Consider the following 18,800-nt stretch of genomic DNA (forward strand, 5'->3'; position numbering starts at 1 on the left):
AGAAAAAGCTGATTTATGAGCAACCAGCTGCAGTTAATGTTCACCCAGCAGCATTCTGTGACAGCTAAACTTTAGACTTAGCTCAGCAAACACTGAGTGCACAGTAAGGTCCTGGCAGCCTCCTTCTCTCTGCTCCTCAACCACAACAACATCTGCAGCAATGGATGGGGCCTGGGTCTACCTGGTGACAGGAGGATGTGGCTTTGTGGGGGAGAGGATTGTGGAGCTCCTGTCTCAACAAGACTACATCAAAGAAGTCAGAGTTTTTGATTCAGTAGCACGAGAAGAAGTAGAAAAATACAGCACAGGTAAGAAAAGGGCACCAACATCTATTTAGTGCCCATAACCCTCCCCTTCCTGGCACCTGGGAAAACACTGGAGATGCCACAGCTACAGGCATGGGGCAGGAACCTGGACAAACAGACTGGGTCAGGAACAACTTCCAGCTCAGAAGTTTTACAGCACTAAATCAAAGAAAAAAGACCCCCTAGGGATGGATCACCCAAGAGAAATCTCCCAGTGAGGCTCTGAGTCCCAGGCAGGGCTCAGTTGTGAGGAGCCACGTGCACACAGAGGCTGTGACATGGGAACTTGGCTGCCCAGTTATCTGACACAAAGGGGCTAAAATCAACCTTCTCCTGACCTGCTCCAACCAGCCACTGCTTCTGAGGGGAACAACTAAAAATCCTGACAGCAACTGAATCAATCTCATCACCTACTGCAGGCATTGTGAAATGAATTATAAAAATAGAGAGAAACCTATAGCAGCCCTAAAAAAGGAGAGGGTGAGTCTCAGTAAATACTCAGAGATACTGAATTAATTCATTTGATCATATCCTGAGTGCTGCTCTCATGCAGGGTTGAGCACAGTGAGATTTGTTGGGGAAAAACATCCTGTTTTACTGGATTCAGGAATACCCATGCAAAACAAGCCAAGGCAGCTCAGGGTGCTCTGCTCAGCTAATGCTGGGCTGGGTTCCCTGTCTCTGGCTGCCCAAACCTTCAGCCTGCTTTGAGAGAGGCCAAAAATGCTGAGGGAGATCCTGTGGGGAGATATGGACAGAAAGGGGATGCACCCACAGCAAGTCAAGACTCCCAGGGAAATATCACTATCAGAAACCTCCCTGGCAGATGAACTCAGCAGACTGGTTTCCCCTGCTTTCAGGGAGCCAATTACCTTAAAAGCACCCATAATTGAAGAAAAATCTGTTTAAACCTTAGGGAGGTGCCAAAATCCCTGCTCCAGGAGGGCTCTGTGGCCTGACACCCCAGCAAACCACAGGCAATGAGGCAGGAGCAGCCTGAGGGGCCATCCCAACCCCATCCTCTGCCCCACCACAGATGTTTGTTCTGTCCCCAGGCCACCCCATTTATCTCTGCCCCACCAGGCAGTGGGTACAGTCTGGCTCCTTGATTTCCCATCTAAACTTACAGGTAGAAGAGGTATTACAGGATTGCTGTGTCTCTTTTCTTTCAACAACAATCTCCACCATCTGCAAACCACATCCTTCCACTCCATACTGGTTTCTGCTTCAGGCTAAAGCAGCTCTCACACCCTCCTTCCTCCCCCTCTGCTCCATCCAGCACTGCAGGGCATTGCCATTGCTCCTGTCTGCAAGGAGGGCACTGAATTTTGGGCTGTGGCCTTCCCATTGCTGCAAAAAGCTGATGGATTTGGCTCTTCCATCCTGTAATTTATCCTCCTGTTTTATCTGTCACTACAATTGTGCCTTTTCCAGCTGACAACAAGCAACAGCTCCTGAGCTGCCCTGGCCCAATTTAATTCCTTCATGAAGAACAGCTGCCTCTTCCTTGCTAAACCCAAAAACTTCTCTTTGTTCCTATCAAATTTCACTTTTTTTTTCCCTCCCCCTCCAGACTCTGTTAATTCCATTCAGCTCATACTCAAATCCTCCAGCATGGTCCCTCCCAGTCTGATGTTATCTGCTGATTTAATGAACAAATCTGCCAGATTCTTGATGAAAACAATCAAAAAGACTCAAATACAGCAATAAGCCCTGGAGAGCCCCAGGGCAGCCACCTACCACAGCTGGCAATTCCCTGGGAACTGTAATTCCATCAGCTTTGTGCTCTCCTTAATGGGGCTTATTTAGCCCATGTTTTACTGACTCCTTGTGAGAATGACGCTGAGTTTCCAAAGCCCTTCAAAAATCAAGATAGATGAAATCAACCTGTTCCACAATATCCCTGCAGCCTGTTACCTTGTCATAAGAACAAAGGAGGTTTATCTGGCTTGATTTGTTCTTGACAAATCCATGTCAGCTGCCTCCATCCTGCCCATTATGCCACAGGTGCTCACACACACGTGTTGGAGTGCGTGCTCCTGAATTTCCTGGGGTTGAAACCAAAATGTTCTGTAATTTCCTGCCTCTTCTTTACCTCCCTTCTAAGCACAAGTGTTTCATTTGCTCTGCTGAACTCTCCCAGTGCCTTCAGAAGTTCTCCAAAGTAGCTGATAACACATTAGAGCTGCAGTTCTTTAGGAGCCCTGGGAAGAGCTCACCAGGCCTTGTCAATTTGGAAATTCCTCATGGTTGCTCCACACCAGCTGCCTTAACACAGGCAATGTGAAAAAGGCTATTTAACACTTCAGCCTGATGGCTTCTAGGCTTTCCCAAACAACAGAGGAGCAGAAAAATTCCCCCCAAGATTCTGCTGACAGCCTGCTCTGGCTCTCAGCAGGAGCATCCTCCTCTGCTCCTCCAGGCAAGGGTTTTATCTCTGCTCCATGGACAGCTCCTTCCTTTCACCCTCTATTCTCACTGAATCACCTCTGTGATTTACTACTAAATTAATATTCATGCTCAATGTTAATTAATTTAATATTAAAACTCCTCAGAGTGAGTCCACTGATTGTTGGCTCTGCTAATAAAGAAAGCAGCTGGACCCTTTGGTAAAATTCCTGTCTCCTCCTCCATCCCAGGCTGCTCAGAGAACACTCAACCACTTGATCTGCTGGCTTGGATTCCATCCCTCCTTCTGGGCCATGAGGAATAATCCTCCGCCCACCTTGCCCTGTTGGATCCTCTCTGAGGCTTTCCAGCCATAACAGCCCCACAGACCCTTCCCTGATTTGTGGGATCCTCCAGGAATTCCAGGCCTGAGCCCAGCATATGTGGGGCTCTGCCCAGGACAGAGGAGACATCTCTGAGAGGAATAGAGGATTTGTGTTTACAAACCAGCTGTGGGTCTGCTCGTAGATAAAACCAGCACTGGGAGAGAAAATAAACAATGGGAAGGGTTCCACTGATTGATGAATGGAAATATATATTTGCCTTTACAAATAAACTCTAGGTTTGCTGATAAATGAAATTGGATATTGAAAGATGAAAGAAACAATGGGGAAGAGAAACCCTTAAATTCCATAGGAATTAAAAATTAAAAGGGAGGGTTATACATTAGAGGGAAATCTTCAGTATCAGGTGTTTTGGGAAGTCTGAACCTCTCAATACCTCAGGCAATGGGGAAAGAGAGAAGGGAAATGTGGCTGGGAAATGAGGATAAAAAGGAGGCTGCATCCTCCAAAAATTTGAGGGGAATGCCCCATGGCCTCTTCTTTTATTCTAATAAAGCCAAAAAGGATTCCTCTGTCTCCTTTTTGAACATAAACCTCTGATGTTTGTGGATTAATTTTCCTAACATCTCCTTCCCAAAGCAACCCCATGAGTGGCTTCTTGCAAACCCCTGAGGAGTACAGGCTGCTCATCCCAGCTTCTCCCTGGTCTATTCCCAGCTACAGGAAAGGAAAAAGGGAAAATCCTACTTAAATGTTACAAAGCAAGAAAATGAATAGTAGATGCCAAGAGTAGCCATGTAAGGAGCAGCTGCTCTGAGGAAGGAGGAGGTAAAAGGGAACAGGGGAAAAATTCTGAGTGGCTCTAAAGGAGGAATTTCCTATGAAACTTTTTAAACCTGTTGCATTATTTTCCTTCTTAATCTCCAGTATTTGCAATTTAAACAAAGCTCTGTGGGATGTCCTGAAATCACCAGGTGTTGTTCCCACAAGCCCTAAAATTTTGTGTCTGAAGAGAAGAGTCCAGCACAGCTTCCCTGGGCCAGGTGTGCCCTGCTGCCCTTGGTGCAGGGTGGGACTCTGCACTGACAGACACACAGACGCAGCCACTCTGCCCTACAGCTGATGCACAGCACCATCTTAAATTAAAAGCAGATGCAAACCTGGCTTCTTGGAGTCCAGAAAAAGGGACTTTTGCCCTGGTGTGCTGGATTTAAATGGCAGAGTCACTATCAGACAGTGCTTTGCTTCCCCTGCAGAGAGGGCATTCCATGCTTTGCAGGAAGGTATAAATATTTTGTAGTTTGCAGAAAGTGCAAATGCTGATTTGATTTATATTTTTTTATTTATAAATTTTTGTTCAATTTATAATTTGTATTTATAAATTAAAATAAATTTATTCAATTTTAAATTATTAATTAATTTAATTATTAATTAATAAAATCTTTATTATTTATTAATTAATAACTAATTTGTTGCTAGAATTTATTTACTTAATGTAAATTTAATTAAAATAAATAAATGAATGTTTTTAATTTATAGATTTTTTGTACTTTGCAGAAAGTACAGATGCTGATTTATATTCCTTTTCCCCCCCTGCATCTCTGCATTGTTTTTCTGCAGCTCCCACTCGTGTGACAGTGATGAGAGGGGACATCCGAGACCCCGACGCGCTCCTGGCTGCCATGAGGGGGGTGCACGTGGTGCTGCACACAGCGGCCGTGGTGGACTACAGGGGCACGGTGCCCTTCTGGGAGATGAGAGCTGTCAATGTCGGGGGTGAGCCCAGACCAGGGCCCTGGGCACTGCCCTGTCCCCTCACAGGGCCCTGGGCATGGCCTTGTCTCCTCACGGGACTCTGGGTACTGCCCTGTCCCCTCACAGGTCCCTGGGCACAGCCCTGTCCCCTCACAGGGCCCCGGGCACTGCCCTGTCCCTTCATGGGGCCCTGGGCACTGCCCTGTCCCCTCATGGGGCCCCGGGCATGGCCCTGTCCCTTCACGGGCCCCCGGGCACTGCCCTGTCCCCTCACAGGTCCCTGGGCACAGCCCTGTCCTCCCAAGGGGGCCCTGGGCACTGCCCTGTCCACTCACAGGTCCCTGGGCACAGCCCTGTCCCTTCACAGGTCCCTGGGCACTGCCCTATCCCCTCACAGGGTCCCGGGCATGGCTCTGTCCCTTCACGGGCCCCTGGGCACTGCCCTGTCCTCCCAAGGGGGCCCTGGGCACTGCCCTGTCCCCTCACAGGTCCCTGGGCACAGCCCTGTCCCTTCACAGGTCCCTGGGCACTGCCCTATCCCCTCACAGGGCCCCGGGCACGGCCCTGTCCCTTCACAGGCCCCTGGGCACTGCCCTATCCCCTCACAGGGCCCTGGGCATGGCCTTGTCTCCTCATGGGACTCCGGGTACTGCCCTGTCCCCTCACAGGGCCCCAGGAAGGTCCCTGTCCCTTCACGGGCCCCTGGGCACTGCCCTATCCCCTCACGGGGCCCTGAGCACAGCCCTGTCCCCTCACGGGCCCCCGGGCACTGCCCTGTCCACTCACAGGGCCCCGGGCATTGCCCTGTCCTCCCAAGGGGGCCCTGGGCACTGCCCTGTCCCCTTCACACACCTTCAGCCACATCCAACCACATTTTGTGCTACCTCTGCCTGAATCCCTCACACTCAGGCATAGAAAAGGTGCCCAGAACCTTTCTAGCAGGGAAATTCCTCCCTTTGCCCCTCTGTCCTTGCTCAGGGCAAAGGTGTCCAGAACATTTCCAGCAGAGAGGTTTCTCCCTTTGCCCCTCTGTCCTTGCTCCTCTCATCAAATCTGGGCTCAGTTTTGGCACAGCTCTCCTGGGCCAGGGCAGATCTTCCCCTGGTGGCACTGAGGTGGGTCAGGACACACCTACAGTGGTCTGAAACTGTTTTGTGTGTGACAGGGACAACAATTAAAATTAAACCCTGTTCTGGATAGCTCACAGCTTTCCCAGGGATTTTGCCCTGTCTATACCAGCACAAGGCTGTACCCGTTGAGCTGCACCCACCAGAAGGGAGTGATGCTGTTTTAATTAGCAGAGTGATGCTGTTTAATTAGTCAGAGTTCCCAGCTATCATGTACCAACAGGCCACGTGTAACTGAGAGCTCCACAGCCCTCTCCTCCTACCATCAAGAGCCAATTTCATGTTTGGTGCAAGTTCTGCTGAGAGAAAATTTGTTCATAAATCTAGGAAATAAGCACAGGCTATAAAAATAATGAAATCCCTATTACAGCAGCAATTCCAGTGGTACCTCAGGCTGTTAGCTACTAAAATAGTCGTTAACCAAAAGGAAGGAATTTTATTTTTTTAAAATATATATACATCTCCAACTCGATTACTGCTCAGGGCTTCGACTATTTGCTGATACATTCAAGGGTAACATTTAAATTCCAGCCTTCTTTTCATTGCTGTACTTGTTTTCAAAACTCAATGCTTTTAAGAGCCTGTATTGTGCTCTCTGTGTTCTGAGAATATTCAGAGCCTGAGGGTTCCTGCTGCTTTTTAGTGGCTTTGTGAGCTCTTCCCCCTCACTGTTGCTGTGAGCTCGGTGCTTCAGCTCGGAGAGGATTTACAGAGAGCACTGAACACCAGGCAAGTCCCTTTCTCAGCAAACAAACCTCTTGCAGATGTTGGTGACATTCCCAGAAAACCACACATGCAAGGATTTTCCAGTGTGACTCTTTGAGGAGCACGGTCTGGGATGGTTTAACAGGAGCCTGTCCTGCATTTCTGCCTCCCCTTGGATGGCTCCACATGGAACTCCCCAAAATGGGGCTGCTGCCCTCACTGGGGCTCCTCAAAATCCTGAACTGAGAGATTAGCCTGAAGTTCTCTATTAAAATCATGGCAGATAAAAGAATAAAAATGGTATTTGATACCTGCTGTAGACTCCATGGTAAAAAGCAGGGTCAGGAGAGGTCAAGTATATAATCCTCTAGCTGGCTCCTCTGTGCAACTCAGGCCACAGAAATCCATCCAATTACTGCTCTAAGCCCAACAATTTGTGGCTAAATTGGACCATTCCTTTTCAACAGACTTGTTGCCTCAAATTAAGGGTGCAAGTTAATGGGCTATCTATCATGGCTTTCAGCAAGCCATAACAATGCTGAGGAGTTGTGGTGTGGCCATGGTTAATTATAATTTCTGGCCAAAATTTACATCTTCTGCTTTGATTCCCTCCTCTGTTTCAACCACTGGCTGCTGAATCCTGTTAGAGCCTTGTTGACTGAATTGAAGAGTTCTCTTCTACAAGAATTATTTTTTCCATCGAGTCACTTAAAGACTTTTTAATCTGCTTTTTGTTAAGCTGAATGGATTTTAACTCAGCTGTTTCCGGTGATGTTTCTCACCAGGGGTTCTCAGTTAACTTTACATATTGTGATAGGCTTGTGGAGAAGCACATTGATTCTTTTCCACTGGGATTTCAGATGGATTCGTATGCTTGGAAATTATCCTAAACTCAGGATTTCCTTGGTAATTTCAGATTATGCCCTTAAGAGCAAAGAGAAGAAAATTCACATGCCCTCCCACACAAGGTCTGCAGACAGGCTCAGGGCAGAGCCTGCTTAGCCAGGCACAAATAGTGTGGAGATTTCTGGAATCCAGCCCCACAAACTTCCTTTCAGATCTGCCTTATCAGGTCTGAAGGCTCTCAGTCCTTGTCATTGAGGCTCTCACAGGATCAACTTGGATCAAAATCACAATGAATGCAAAAAACCACCCCTGAAAGAGTCATAAATCATTCAAACCCACCAAAATACTCCAAAATAACCACACTAACCACACACACTGACCAACTATTTCAGCCAGAACAACCTTCCTTAAAGCAAACCATGTTTGGGATTTGTCTGGATTTCACGTGAATTTGTAAGCTGCCCTCATTATTTTATTTAAATTTCTGCAGCTGGAGTCCGATGGAGTGATTTCACCCTGTAGCACCCTGCAGATCTTCTACACAGCAACACATGCAACTAAAACACTGATCCTTTGCCAGAAGGCAGCACTTCACCAACAACCTGCCCCCAAATGAAAAAAAAAAATTGAGTTTTTCTCTGCCAAACCCTCAGCTTCTCTTTGTTAGCAGCTCTAAAGTCCAAGTTAAGTCAGTTGGCAATGGCCATGGATGATCAGCCACATCAGAGCTGTGGATGTGACTGCTACTTATGTTATAAACTACTCATGTTATCAACCATCCCCTCCTGAGGAAATGCAGCCCTCACCTGGGGCTTTACATATTTTCAGCCATAAAAAGATGGGTTAGTTCTAAGTTGGAAAAATGCTGGGAATCTGTTTTGATTTGCACAACAGGAATCAAGGCAAGGTGGTTGAATGTTTGTCCTTTCCATCCTGCCCCACAGGAACTGAAAATGTGGTGAGGGCCTGCTGTGCCCTGAGCATCCCATACCTGCTGTACACCAGCTCCATCGCTGCTGTGGGACCCAACACCTCCTGTGAGCCCCTGCTCAGGTGAGCCTCAGCAAACCTTCTCCTTTTACTCTGTTTGTCCAGTCAAACAGCAATGCAACTGCAGCCAGATGGATTTGAGCTACCAAGGAGAAGATTTGTGTTCCCCTTCTCCTTCTTGAAAACCTTTCCTTGCTGCTCTGCCCATTTAGGAGCCATGGCTCTTCCCAGCCTAAGCCTGGCCAGTGATTCCCCAAGGTGAGAGCACTATGGCCCAGCTGCACTGCCAGGCTGTCCCTGGATCTACAGCCCTGCTCCTCAGAGCCCTAAAATCAGTTTCAGATAAGGTTTCACGTGCTCAGAGTTTGGGATATGGCCAAATTACATCGTGCTGTTGGGTCAGAGGTTTTGCTCTCCCTCACAATGAGTCAACTCAAAGGGCAGGTGGTGCCACACTGCTACCACCACTCTGCCCCTCCTCCTCTCAGCTCCACAGGGAACTGCTGGCCAGCCTGTGCCCATCTCCTGTTAGCAAATGTGGGCAAATCTCATGTAGCATTATCCCAGAAAAAAGTAATTGCCTATGAAGACCTAAGGGACAGAGGCATTGGTGTGAATCTGCAGGATTCAGGTTAGTCACATCCTTCTGTTCTGTAAATTGTACCCTTCTATTACAGGCCTGCTTCTGGCCTGTAAATTGTACCCTTCTATCCCTCAAAGTCCTTCTTCCTGGAACATGCTCATGGGAGCTATTTCCTGGGCTTCAGGGAACTTTATGCTCAACCCTTCTCCTCTCTCTGGGCTCCCATGAGATTGAGCCACAGACCCAGAAGCAGCAGCAGACCTTTAGAAAACCCTCTGTGGCAAAGCTGGGATTTGGATCAATACAAAGACAGTAAATAACAGTTTTGGTCAAAATAACAGTTTTGAGGGTTTTTTTGCTTTGATCTCCAGAAGTGACTTTGACAATCAGCTGACACCCCTGCTCAGGATTTGGGAATACTTTTGTATTCCTGGGGCAACAGCACCTGCACCTTGAGAGAAGGGCTGATATTTCTGAATAAATATCTTAAAAAACTTCAGGGGCTGAAGTTTTAGGTTAAATTTGAGGGCAGTCTGATGTGTACTATTGGAATGCTCCTTGCTGATTTGAAATCAGCCTGGTTGTAGCCACATAAACTGCTCAGCCCATGGAAATGTGTGTGCCAGGGGAGCTGGCTCCAAGTCAAGTGGTGTCTCCACAGGCAGCCAGGCTGGGCACAGCTGCCTCCAGTCATTTGGTTCTAGAAATTTGAGCCCAGCTAGAAAAGACATAACTTAAAATTGCCCACAAGCCAAAATTTCATGCTCACAAGTAAGTTAAGGCATAAGCCCCTTGTTTTGAAAAGTGTCTAAGCACTCAAATCTGTAGAATAAATGTCTGGCTTATGAAAAAATCCATGAGAGCAACTCAATCCATTTGGGACCAGAAGCACTGGAGACTGTGTCACTGCAAAGCTATGGAATTTGGACACCAGCAAATACAAATAATTCCTAAGAATTCATGTAGATACAGGCACATGCTTGTCAGTATTTTGGTCCCGTGAGTTAAGAGAGAGATGTGAACAGATGTCTTGAAAAATCAGCCCCAGATCTTGCCTAATCACAATCCTTTGGCTTGTAATGGTGGCACCAGCAGGGGCAAGAAAACCCACCCAGGCTGATGCTCATGGAGCTGTGAACAGCCTTTCCCACCACAAACACAAACAAAGCCATACCTGGAGCCTTTCACTCATTTTGCAGAACACAAAATGAGTGTTCTGTTCAGATTCTCCCATTATCCTGAGAGGAAGCCCTAGAGAGGGGTCTTCATTCTCCAATTACTTTGATTTTGAATGAAGGGAATTAGATAATGAGAAGAATCAGCCTCCCAGTGAAAACTTACCCCACCTGTCTCAGGAGGGAGCCCAGGGATGACTGGGAGCAGCAGAACATGGCTCTGCTTTGCAGACTGAAGGCACAGGTGATGCCTTTCTCTTTTCTCCTCTTCCCATCTTCCCACCCCATCTGTTCTGCCCTCTCCCTCACAGTTCAGGATCCTGCCTTTTCCTTTTCCTTTTTTTCCTTTTCCTTTTCCTCTGTCTCCCTTCTCCATCTCTGCACCGTAGAATTTATTTCCCTCCCTTTTACGTGCAGGGAATTGGCACAGACAAAGCAGGAGGAGTCTCTGGCCGGGGTGATGGGCTCAGGGATAATGCTCACACCTCAGCATCCAACAATAATAGAAAATGCCTCTGTCAGTCTCAATCCCTGGGAGACAGGCACTGCTGAGATACCTTCTGACAATGCTGCTCCACTCTGATTAGCGTTCACTTATCTGGGATCGTTTTGAAAAGCAAGAGCATTATGCTGAGCTCTTTGTTACTACCAAGCTTCAGAGGGGTGGGGGAAGGCACACACAGCTCAGCCCAGGAACAGCAGGCAGGTTTGTCCCTTTGTGAGGCTGCTGCTTTTCAAAAGCTTTGCAGGGCAAAAAAACAGGGGAAAAAAAAACCAAACCAAAACCCCAAAAAAATGATTAAAAAAAAGAAAGAAAGCAATTAAAACTAGAACTTCTAGATAACCCCCCACTAATTGTCTTGGGCCTCTCCTGGGCTTGCAACAAACCTTGCACAATCAATCTTTTGTCTTGCTTGTTTTTTGGTTTGTCTCTTGTTCATGCCCTGTAAACACAGGGAGGGGAGGAGGGTTTTGTGATAGAAGCCCAGGGTGTGTGAGGAGTCTGCATTTCTGATGCTCCTAATTTATTTCTGTTGCTGTAGTGCAAGGAGAGCCTGATCTCAGCTGGGATATCTGACACACAACATGCCAGACTGCTGAACAGGCAGGGGCCAGGCAGCAGCACTGGCCACGTTTTACACAGGGAGATCTGAGCACAGAAAAGAGAAAACACTTGCCAAGGTCAAAGAGGGAGCCTGAGCCAGAGCTGACTCTCCCAAGGCCCAGTGTTTGACAAAAGCACCTCTGCTGCAGATTTGCTGGGTGAAGTCCTCACAGGCCACTGAAAAGGAGAGGTCTCTGAGCCCATCTGCCACAGGAGGGTGAGGATTCCTCTTTGCCCTCTGTGGGGTACCCCATGCCTGGCAGGTCCTGGTTTGCCAGGGTGGATTTCTCTTTAACAGAAAAATATAGAGAAAATTAATTTAAAAATGGGAAGAAAGTCTCCAGCAGCACAAGAAGGGAGGGAGAGCCCCTCTCTGCTACTCAGGGGAGCAAGTGGATGCTCCTTCCCCATGCTGCAAGCCAGATTTCTTCACTCCAGAGCCCTCTGGAGATGTTAAATCAAATCTCATGATGGCCTCAGGCTGATCTAAAACCACTGGGATGAGATGCTGACACCCTCTGGGGAGCAGAGCTGCTTTCTGCTTTCTCCTTGGAATTATTCCAGGCCCTGAGAGGCCAGTTCCATGTGAGATCCCACATGAGGTTTTCCCCTTGGCACCTAAGGAGCAGGTTGCCTTCCAGCCGCAGCCCAGGGTTCCCTGCTTGTCCTTGGCCATGGGTTCTTCGCTTCTCCTTCCCCCTAAGGGTAATTTGTGAGGGGAGATGGAGGAGCAATCCCAGCCCAACCCTGCTGATTGCAAGGCTTCCAGGAGATCTCCAGCAGCTCCACCACATCCCCAGCAAATGCCTCCCAACTTTAATCAACTCTGTGAGAAAATTAAGTAGCAGCTTCTCCTTTTAGTTTATGGCTCATGAGAGGCTTTTCTCTGCCCTTGATGAAAAAATGAAGTAGAATTGCTCTCATTTTCCTGCCCTCCATCTTCTTGTGCTCTTTTTACCTTGCTGTGAATTGCTTAAAAATGTCACTCTGCTGCCTTCTAATTTGCCTGATGGAATGTTATTTCAATCCTGCTATTAGACAAAACTAAAATCCAGCTCTGAGAAAGCACTGCCCCATGCAAAGCTGCCTGTGAACACCCTGAAGCACCTGGTGCTCCTTGGGGCTTTATTCCTCCCAAAGTGCAGTGAGGAGCTCAGATTCCCATTGCTGCCAGGCAGCAGAAACCCCTGGGAGCAGGGAATGCAGAGCAAACCAGGCTGGCACAGATGTCCCTGAGCCCTGTGCTCTGCCCCATTGCCACTGTCACATTTTCTGAAAAATCCCTCAGCCAGGATTCCTTCTCCTGGGAAGCTGAGAAGCCTCAGAGAAAAATGAAAACAATCATGATCTGATTCGCTTCTCCTGTGTTTTGCTGCTTTGGAATGTGGTTGGAGATTGTTTCTACAAAGCAGAGGTTCAGGTGATTGTTTCATTGGTTTCATGTGAATTGTTTTAACTTAACAACTAATCACAGCCAGTTGTGTCAAGGCTCTGGAGAGAGTCAGGAGTTTTTCATGATTATCTTTTAGCCTTCTGTCAGTATCCTTTCTCTATTTTTTTAGTATAGTTTTAGTATAGCATTTTATAATGTAATGTAATATAATATGATATAATAGCCTTCTAAGAATCTGGAGTCAGATTCATCTTTCCTCCCCACAACAGGGGACCCTGAAAATACCCCACCCCATGGTCACTCCCTGTCTCCCACAATCTGTTCCAGAGGAAATGAGGACACTCAGTACACTGGGGAAGTGGAGCTGCCCTATGGGAAGACAAAAGCCATGGCAGAAAAAATTGTGCTTGAAGCCAACGGAGCAAAGGTAGAAAATCCAGTGGTAGCACCCCTGGAATTACAGCACAGGGCAGGGGGAAGAGGGAGATGGAAAAACCCCACAGCTCCTGGCTAAGTGTGTATCCAACCTCTGCCTGGATTTGATGCATAAACCACATTGTCCTAAGCCTCCCAAAGCCTGATATTCCCACATCAGCAGGAAGCTGCCAGACTCTCCCAGGATCACAGGGTGCTTCTCTTTGAGCCTCTGCTTCAGCTCCAGCAGGAGTGTGACCTTGGAAAGGGCTGTGCTAAATTAGGGCTGAGGGAACCAGGTTCACCTAGTTCATACTGAAAAAATGTGTAATTTTCAGTCTTTCCAGAGTGACTTAAGAACTAAAAATACTGGTATACCTAGGGCTAGCCCCCTGTTCAGTGTTTTAGGCTGGCAGCACAGTCAGCAGACATATGAGTTCTTCTAGACAATTGAGAATATAAAACTGAGACTTGTGCTCTAAACCACTGCCTGGAGCATCTCTCCCCCAGTCCCACTTTGAGGCCAGCCAGTTGGGCTTGCTGGCTTGCTGTGGTACCTAGTTTTGGTTGTTGCAAATCCTCTTTTATGCCCCAAACTGCAGAAGAATTAATGCCACCAGCATTCTCAAGGAGCACCATGTGGGTTCAGGTGTCCTGTGAAAAAAAAAAAAAAAAATCAAACAAACACCTCCTTGTGTTTTCAGGGACCCAAAACAGGTACTAAGCATGCAGAGCAGATCTGCAAATATTCACTCCTCTAGGCCAGAAGTCCCAGGGTTTGGCTTTATTTGTGGGAGATTTTTCTCACTGTGGGAGATCCCATCTCTGGATCCATCCAAACTGGATCCATTCCCTGACCTCCCTCCCTGATTTTGCAGCTGAGCAATGGTGGCACACTCAGGACCTGCGTCCTCCGTGCCAACACCGTGTATGGGGAGAAGGCAGGCTTCCTGCAGGAGCTGTACTTGCTGGCCAGGGCCAGGAGGGGTGTTCTGAACTACCTGGAGCCCGAGGACACCGAGAGGAATCACACCTACGTGGGTGAGTGAAGGGCTGAGCTCCTTGCATGGGTGCTACCAGCTTTAGTCACAGGGGATTGTGCACGTCAGCTTAGCCATAATCTCCCCAGACTGAGAGATCAGCATGGTGAATGAGCACAAATGGGTTTGGAACCACAAAACTTAGACTGGCTAAAGGATTTTAAAAGCAGCTTCTTATTACTATTTTCCTGGCAAGGGTTTTCTTTATGCCCTTTGAGAAGAGTTTCAGGGATATATGGGCAGCAGAGAGAAATTCTGGCTGTGTTTTTAAAATGTTTTTGCTAGGAAAAGACATTTCTTCATTAGAAAAAAAAATTAAACTACCACTACTTATCAAGTTCTTTACAGAAAAGGCTGCACTACATGACCAGTTTTAGCAAGCACAAGAAATTACTCACAAAACCTATAGGAAGAATTTGTTTTGGTGCCTTTCAGGGGGGTGTAATTCACCATTAGATCATGCAGGCATTCAGTGATTTCTGTGCAGCACACTTCTATGGCTTTTTCCAAAAGTGCAGATTTTGAAAATGCTGTTAGAGAAGGATCAGGCCCAGATAAATCAAGTGACTCCTTCAAAGGCTCACAGCAGAGGCAGGGATAAAACCCTGCAGCACTGCCTCCTATTCATCCTGCTCTCACTACAAACCACTGTCCTTTTGCTTCACGTGAACCAGGATCACAAGGCACATTAATTGTCCAGCTCAAAGGGGACACCAAAGGTTTAAAGGCTCTTGGAGGCCTGGATTAACGACTCAGTCTCTGTGCAGCACAGCTGAGCACACACGAGTGCCTCCCTGCTTCCCAGCACTGAAGCTGGCACACCCAATGCACTCATTCTATGGTGAGCAGGGAAACTGAGCTCCCCTTGAATGGCTGTTTGTCTCCCTCTGTTATTTCTGCAGGGAATGTGGCTTGGATGCATGTCCTTGCAGCAAGGCACCTGCAGCTGAAGGCAGAGCTGCTGGCAGGACAGGTATATTACTGCTATGATGACACCCCAAGCAGGAAGGGTTTCCTGGTCAGGCACCAGCTGCTGTCCAGTGCAGACCCCTCAGTGAGGCTGGGCTCTCACATCCCCTACTGGAAGATGTGGGTGATGATACAGCTGCACAGGATCATCAGGGCCATCCTGGCCCCTTTCTGGAGGCCACAGCCTTTCCTCAACGTGTCCCTGCTGAACACCATAGTCACCACTTTCTCCTTTGAGACAGACAAGGCCTCCAGGCATTTTGGGTACAAGCCCCTCTTCACATGGCAGGAGAGCAGGCTCAGGACTGCACAGTGGCTGAAAGCAGCTGCAGGGAGCCTGGGACCCCCCCAGCTGCAGGAAAAGAAGAACTGAACAGCAATTTTGGGGTAAGGAGGTTGCTTCTCACAGCAGCAGGTTTCATCTGAATTCACAGAATCACTGGGTTGGAAGAGACCTTCAAGATCATCGAGTCCAACCCAGCCCCAACACCTCAGCTAAACCCTGGCACCCAGTGCCACATCCAGGCTTTGTTAAACACACCCAGGGGTGGAGACTGCACCACCTCCCCGGGCAGGCCATGCCAGAACTTTATCACTCTTTCTGTAAAAAACTTTTTCCTGATATCCAACCTATATTTCCCTTGGTGCAGAGAAGGGAGCTTCACAACCTGCACAGGCCTTTGCAAACACAGAAATCCCAGTACAGAAACAGAGAGGGAGAAAAACTCACAGGCTGCAAGCTGTGACACCCTTGCCATGCCAAAATCTCAGCTATTTTGTGTCCCATGGGCATTTGAAACCTTCCCTGCACACACACAGGACTTGCTGGCCTCCCTCATTGCCATGGTGCCACCATGGTGAGGGACTTGTGGGAACAAGAGAGAACAAGCTCAGCTGGGAGATGGTGCCCAGAAAACTCCTTTGTGGTAAAATCTGTGAGCCAGTTCTGTTCCACAGCCTAGGAGCTCCACAGTTCTGTTCCACAGTCTGGTCTTGGATATTTGGTGGGGTGGCTGTACCTGGCTCAGACACTGAAGGGCTCTTCAGTGATAGTTTTGGGGAGGACAAGCAAAACCCAGCAGGTTTTTGCTCTGATTTAGGGTTTAATAAAAAGTAAAAAGAGAAAATTCCCTTTTCCAAAACTGCCTTTTGCAAGATGCTTCCTGTTATTCAATATTCCACATATAAAGAATATCTATTTCAAAATATTATCCCTCTAAAAGAAAAGTCCCCGATCTTTTGTCCTAACAAGGCACAGGCTGATTTAATTTTAATTGTATGGATGGAGAAGTGATGTCTACAAGCTTAAAGGTGGGATCCACGTATTTTGTAACTCCAAGTCTCTTACCACAGAGCTCTCCAATGGCAAAACAAAGCAGATTAAAGCCCATATTCAGCTGCTGTGCTGGCAGAAAGCAAGTAAAGTGAAGGCCTTAGGGGCTGCATTTATGCTAAATAACGTTTGAACTCGAGGAGGAAGAGGTCATTTCAACTCCTTGCATGGCTCTGGAGCTGCACAGCCCATCTGGGAGCAGCATTTCACAGATGATATTTTCCTCACACAGATGGGACGGGCACTTCCAGGAGATTCACAGCAAAACTGTGGTTTCTATCAGTTTATCAGCTTCTCTATTTTTAAGACTTGCAGAGAGGCTGGTGAATCTACATTATGCACAACTGAGATGTCAGTTTTCACTTGAGCTTGGAGGAATGGGATATTTTTACAATACTGGCTCAAATTGAAAATAAACACTGTTAATGTCACACTTCTGTGTTCTGTGAATCTGTACCCGTCTCTTGAGTGTTCTTGGAGTAAAAGTGTGCATATGCACAAATAGAAGCTTATTTTAATTACAAGTGCCCTGATACTCCTGGAAACAGCAAGTTTCAGCATGGCATCCTTGATGGAAATGATGAAAATTTGCTTCCTGTTAGTCCTGGTAATTACCCAGGAAGGAAAGTGGAGCAATACAGTGAGAGCTGCCAAGTTAAATTCACACTCATGAGAGAATTCTTTTTCAAAATGAGCTTACAGATGAGAAATCAGTTCTTTTGGTAGTTCATTACTAAGCTCATATAACAATAAGTTTGGCCCAAACTGTTGCAATCTGCTCACAGAGAATTTGAGAAGGTGAAGTGTGTAAATTACCAGTTCCCTTCTATCTTCCCCCTTCCACTTGTGCTGGGAGGGGTTAAGAAAAGGGATAATAAGATTTCTGATTTTTATATATTCATTACAAGTCTCTTCGCAGTTTTTTTGCCATTATCCAAATGGTAACTGACAATTTTAACAATGTGACAAACAAATACACCTTCAATTCCTCATGCACATCCCAGAGCATCTCCACAGCGCATCAGTGCTGGCCTCAACAAGTTTTGATGCCTCTGAAATGATGGATTTATCCTGCCAAAAAAGAGCCACTGGGTGGAGCTGCGAGGCTGGGAACAGGTCCCTCCTCGTGGAGCCTCACCAGGATTGAGCTGCGTTCTGCAAGGACTGAAATCCCTGCCCAGGCAGCGAGGCTGAGGGCTCTGTCCTCACTCTGTGCCACTGGGAATTCTGGCCTTCCCTCCCCTGGCTGGAAGCAGACACAATTTTATCTGCATGTAGCCCTGGAATCAAAGACACTGAGGAAATTGTTTTTTCCACTCAGAGCTTATTAGAAAAGAATAAAAGTTTGCTTTTTGTTTTTAAAAATAGAATGGATTTTGGCCCTCTGACCTCTGAGGAGCCTTGCACAAGCACAACAGGCTGATGCCTTCAGTCCCAGTCCCTCAGTAATTCCTTTGTGGGATTTGGAGCTGCTGAGGATATCAGATGGGAGAGTTGTCAAGCCCCAGCACTATCCCAGAGATTAATGCCTTACAAGCTTGCCTGCTTTCATAAACCTTGCTGGGAACCTCATCATGCTTTTGTTCCTGTCCTGCTCATCATCACCTGTGAGTCTGATGCTTATCAGGGTGCAGATGACATGCAGGATAAGCAGAAGGGATTTTCAAAGGTGGTTAAGTGCTGGATTTTTCAGATGTATCTGAATTAGCTGGCTGCTCAGCTTTTTTAATACCTACTCACCTCCCAAATTTTGACAAAAGCAACCAGAGGATTCCCTTTCCCTGGTCATGGTAGAAATAGGGGGAAAAGTTAGACAGCAAAGCCTCTGTGCTATTTTCCAAAAAGATGAGTAAGCTTCCTTTGGCTGCCCTGCCTTTTGGCTCCTCCAAGCTAATGCTGCTGCAGACTTCCTGTTAGATCCTTGATTTTATCAGATTATAACTTGTTTTCCCCTGGCAATGCTTTAATTCTTTCTACTGCATTGGGTTGTCATTGGCTTTTCTTTTCAGGGTCTCAGCCTTATTATGTAACAGCAGCAGCAAAAAAAGAGAAAAGAAAAAATATTTCAGATCTGTTTCTACTTCTGGAGAGGAGCCTTTGTGCACAATTACTCATCCAAGAGATTCAGCAGGTATAACTGCTTCCCCCAGGGGCTCCATTATATAATTGGATTTCAGCCATACAAATTAAATCCTATCTTACCCCTTAGTTAAGCCAGGCAGTAAGTATTTAATGCTAATATCCCTGACAACTATTGCAGGGAGAAGCAGAGCTGAAGCACAGAGGAGACAGATGCAGGCAATCTCTGCTGCAGGAGCAGGGAGGACG

General features: G+C 47.1%; 1 protein-coding gene across 1 annotated transcript; it reads left to right on the top strand.

The window, feature by feature from the left end:
* Positions 1-82: 82 nt before the first annotated feature.
* On the top strand, positions 83-16,905 carry HSD3B7 (hydroxy-delta-5-steroid dehydrogenase, 3 beta- and steroid delta-isomerase 7). The gene is made up of 6 exons (XM_063173722.1): positions 83-308; positions 4,658-4,813; positions 8,415-8,523; positions 13,044-13,143; positions 14,009-14,171; positions 15,073-16,905. The coding sequence occupies exons 1-6, from the start codon at positions 161-163 to the stop codon at positions 15,510-15,512; spliced, it is 1,116 nt and encodes a 371-aa protein (XP_063029792.1). The 5' UTR covers positions 83-160; the 3' UTR covers positions 15,513-16,905.
* Positions 16,906-18,800: the final 1,895 nt, after the last annotated feature.

This window comes from Melospiza melodia, chromosome 21 (assembly GCF_035770615.1).
Source record: "Melospiza melodia melodia isolate bMelMel2 chromosome 21, bMelMel2.pri, whole genome shotgun sequence".
NCBI classification, from domain to species: domain Eukaryota; kingdom Metazoa; phylum Chordata; class Aves; order Passeriformes; family Passerellidae; genus Melospiza; species Melospiza melodia.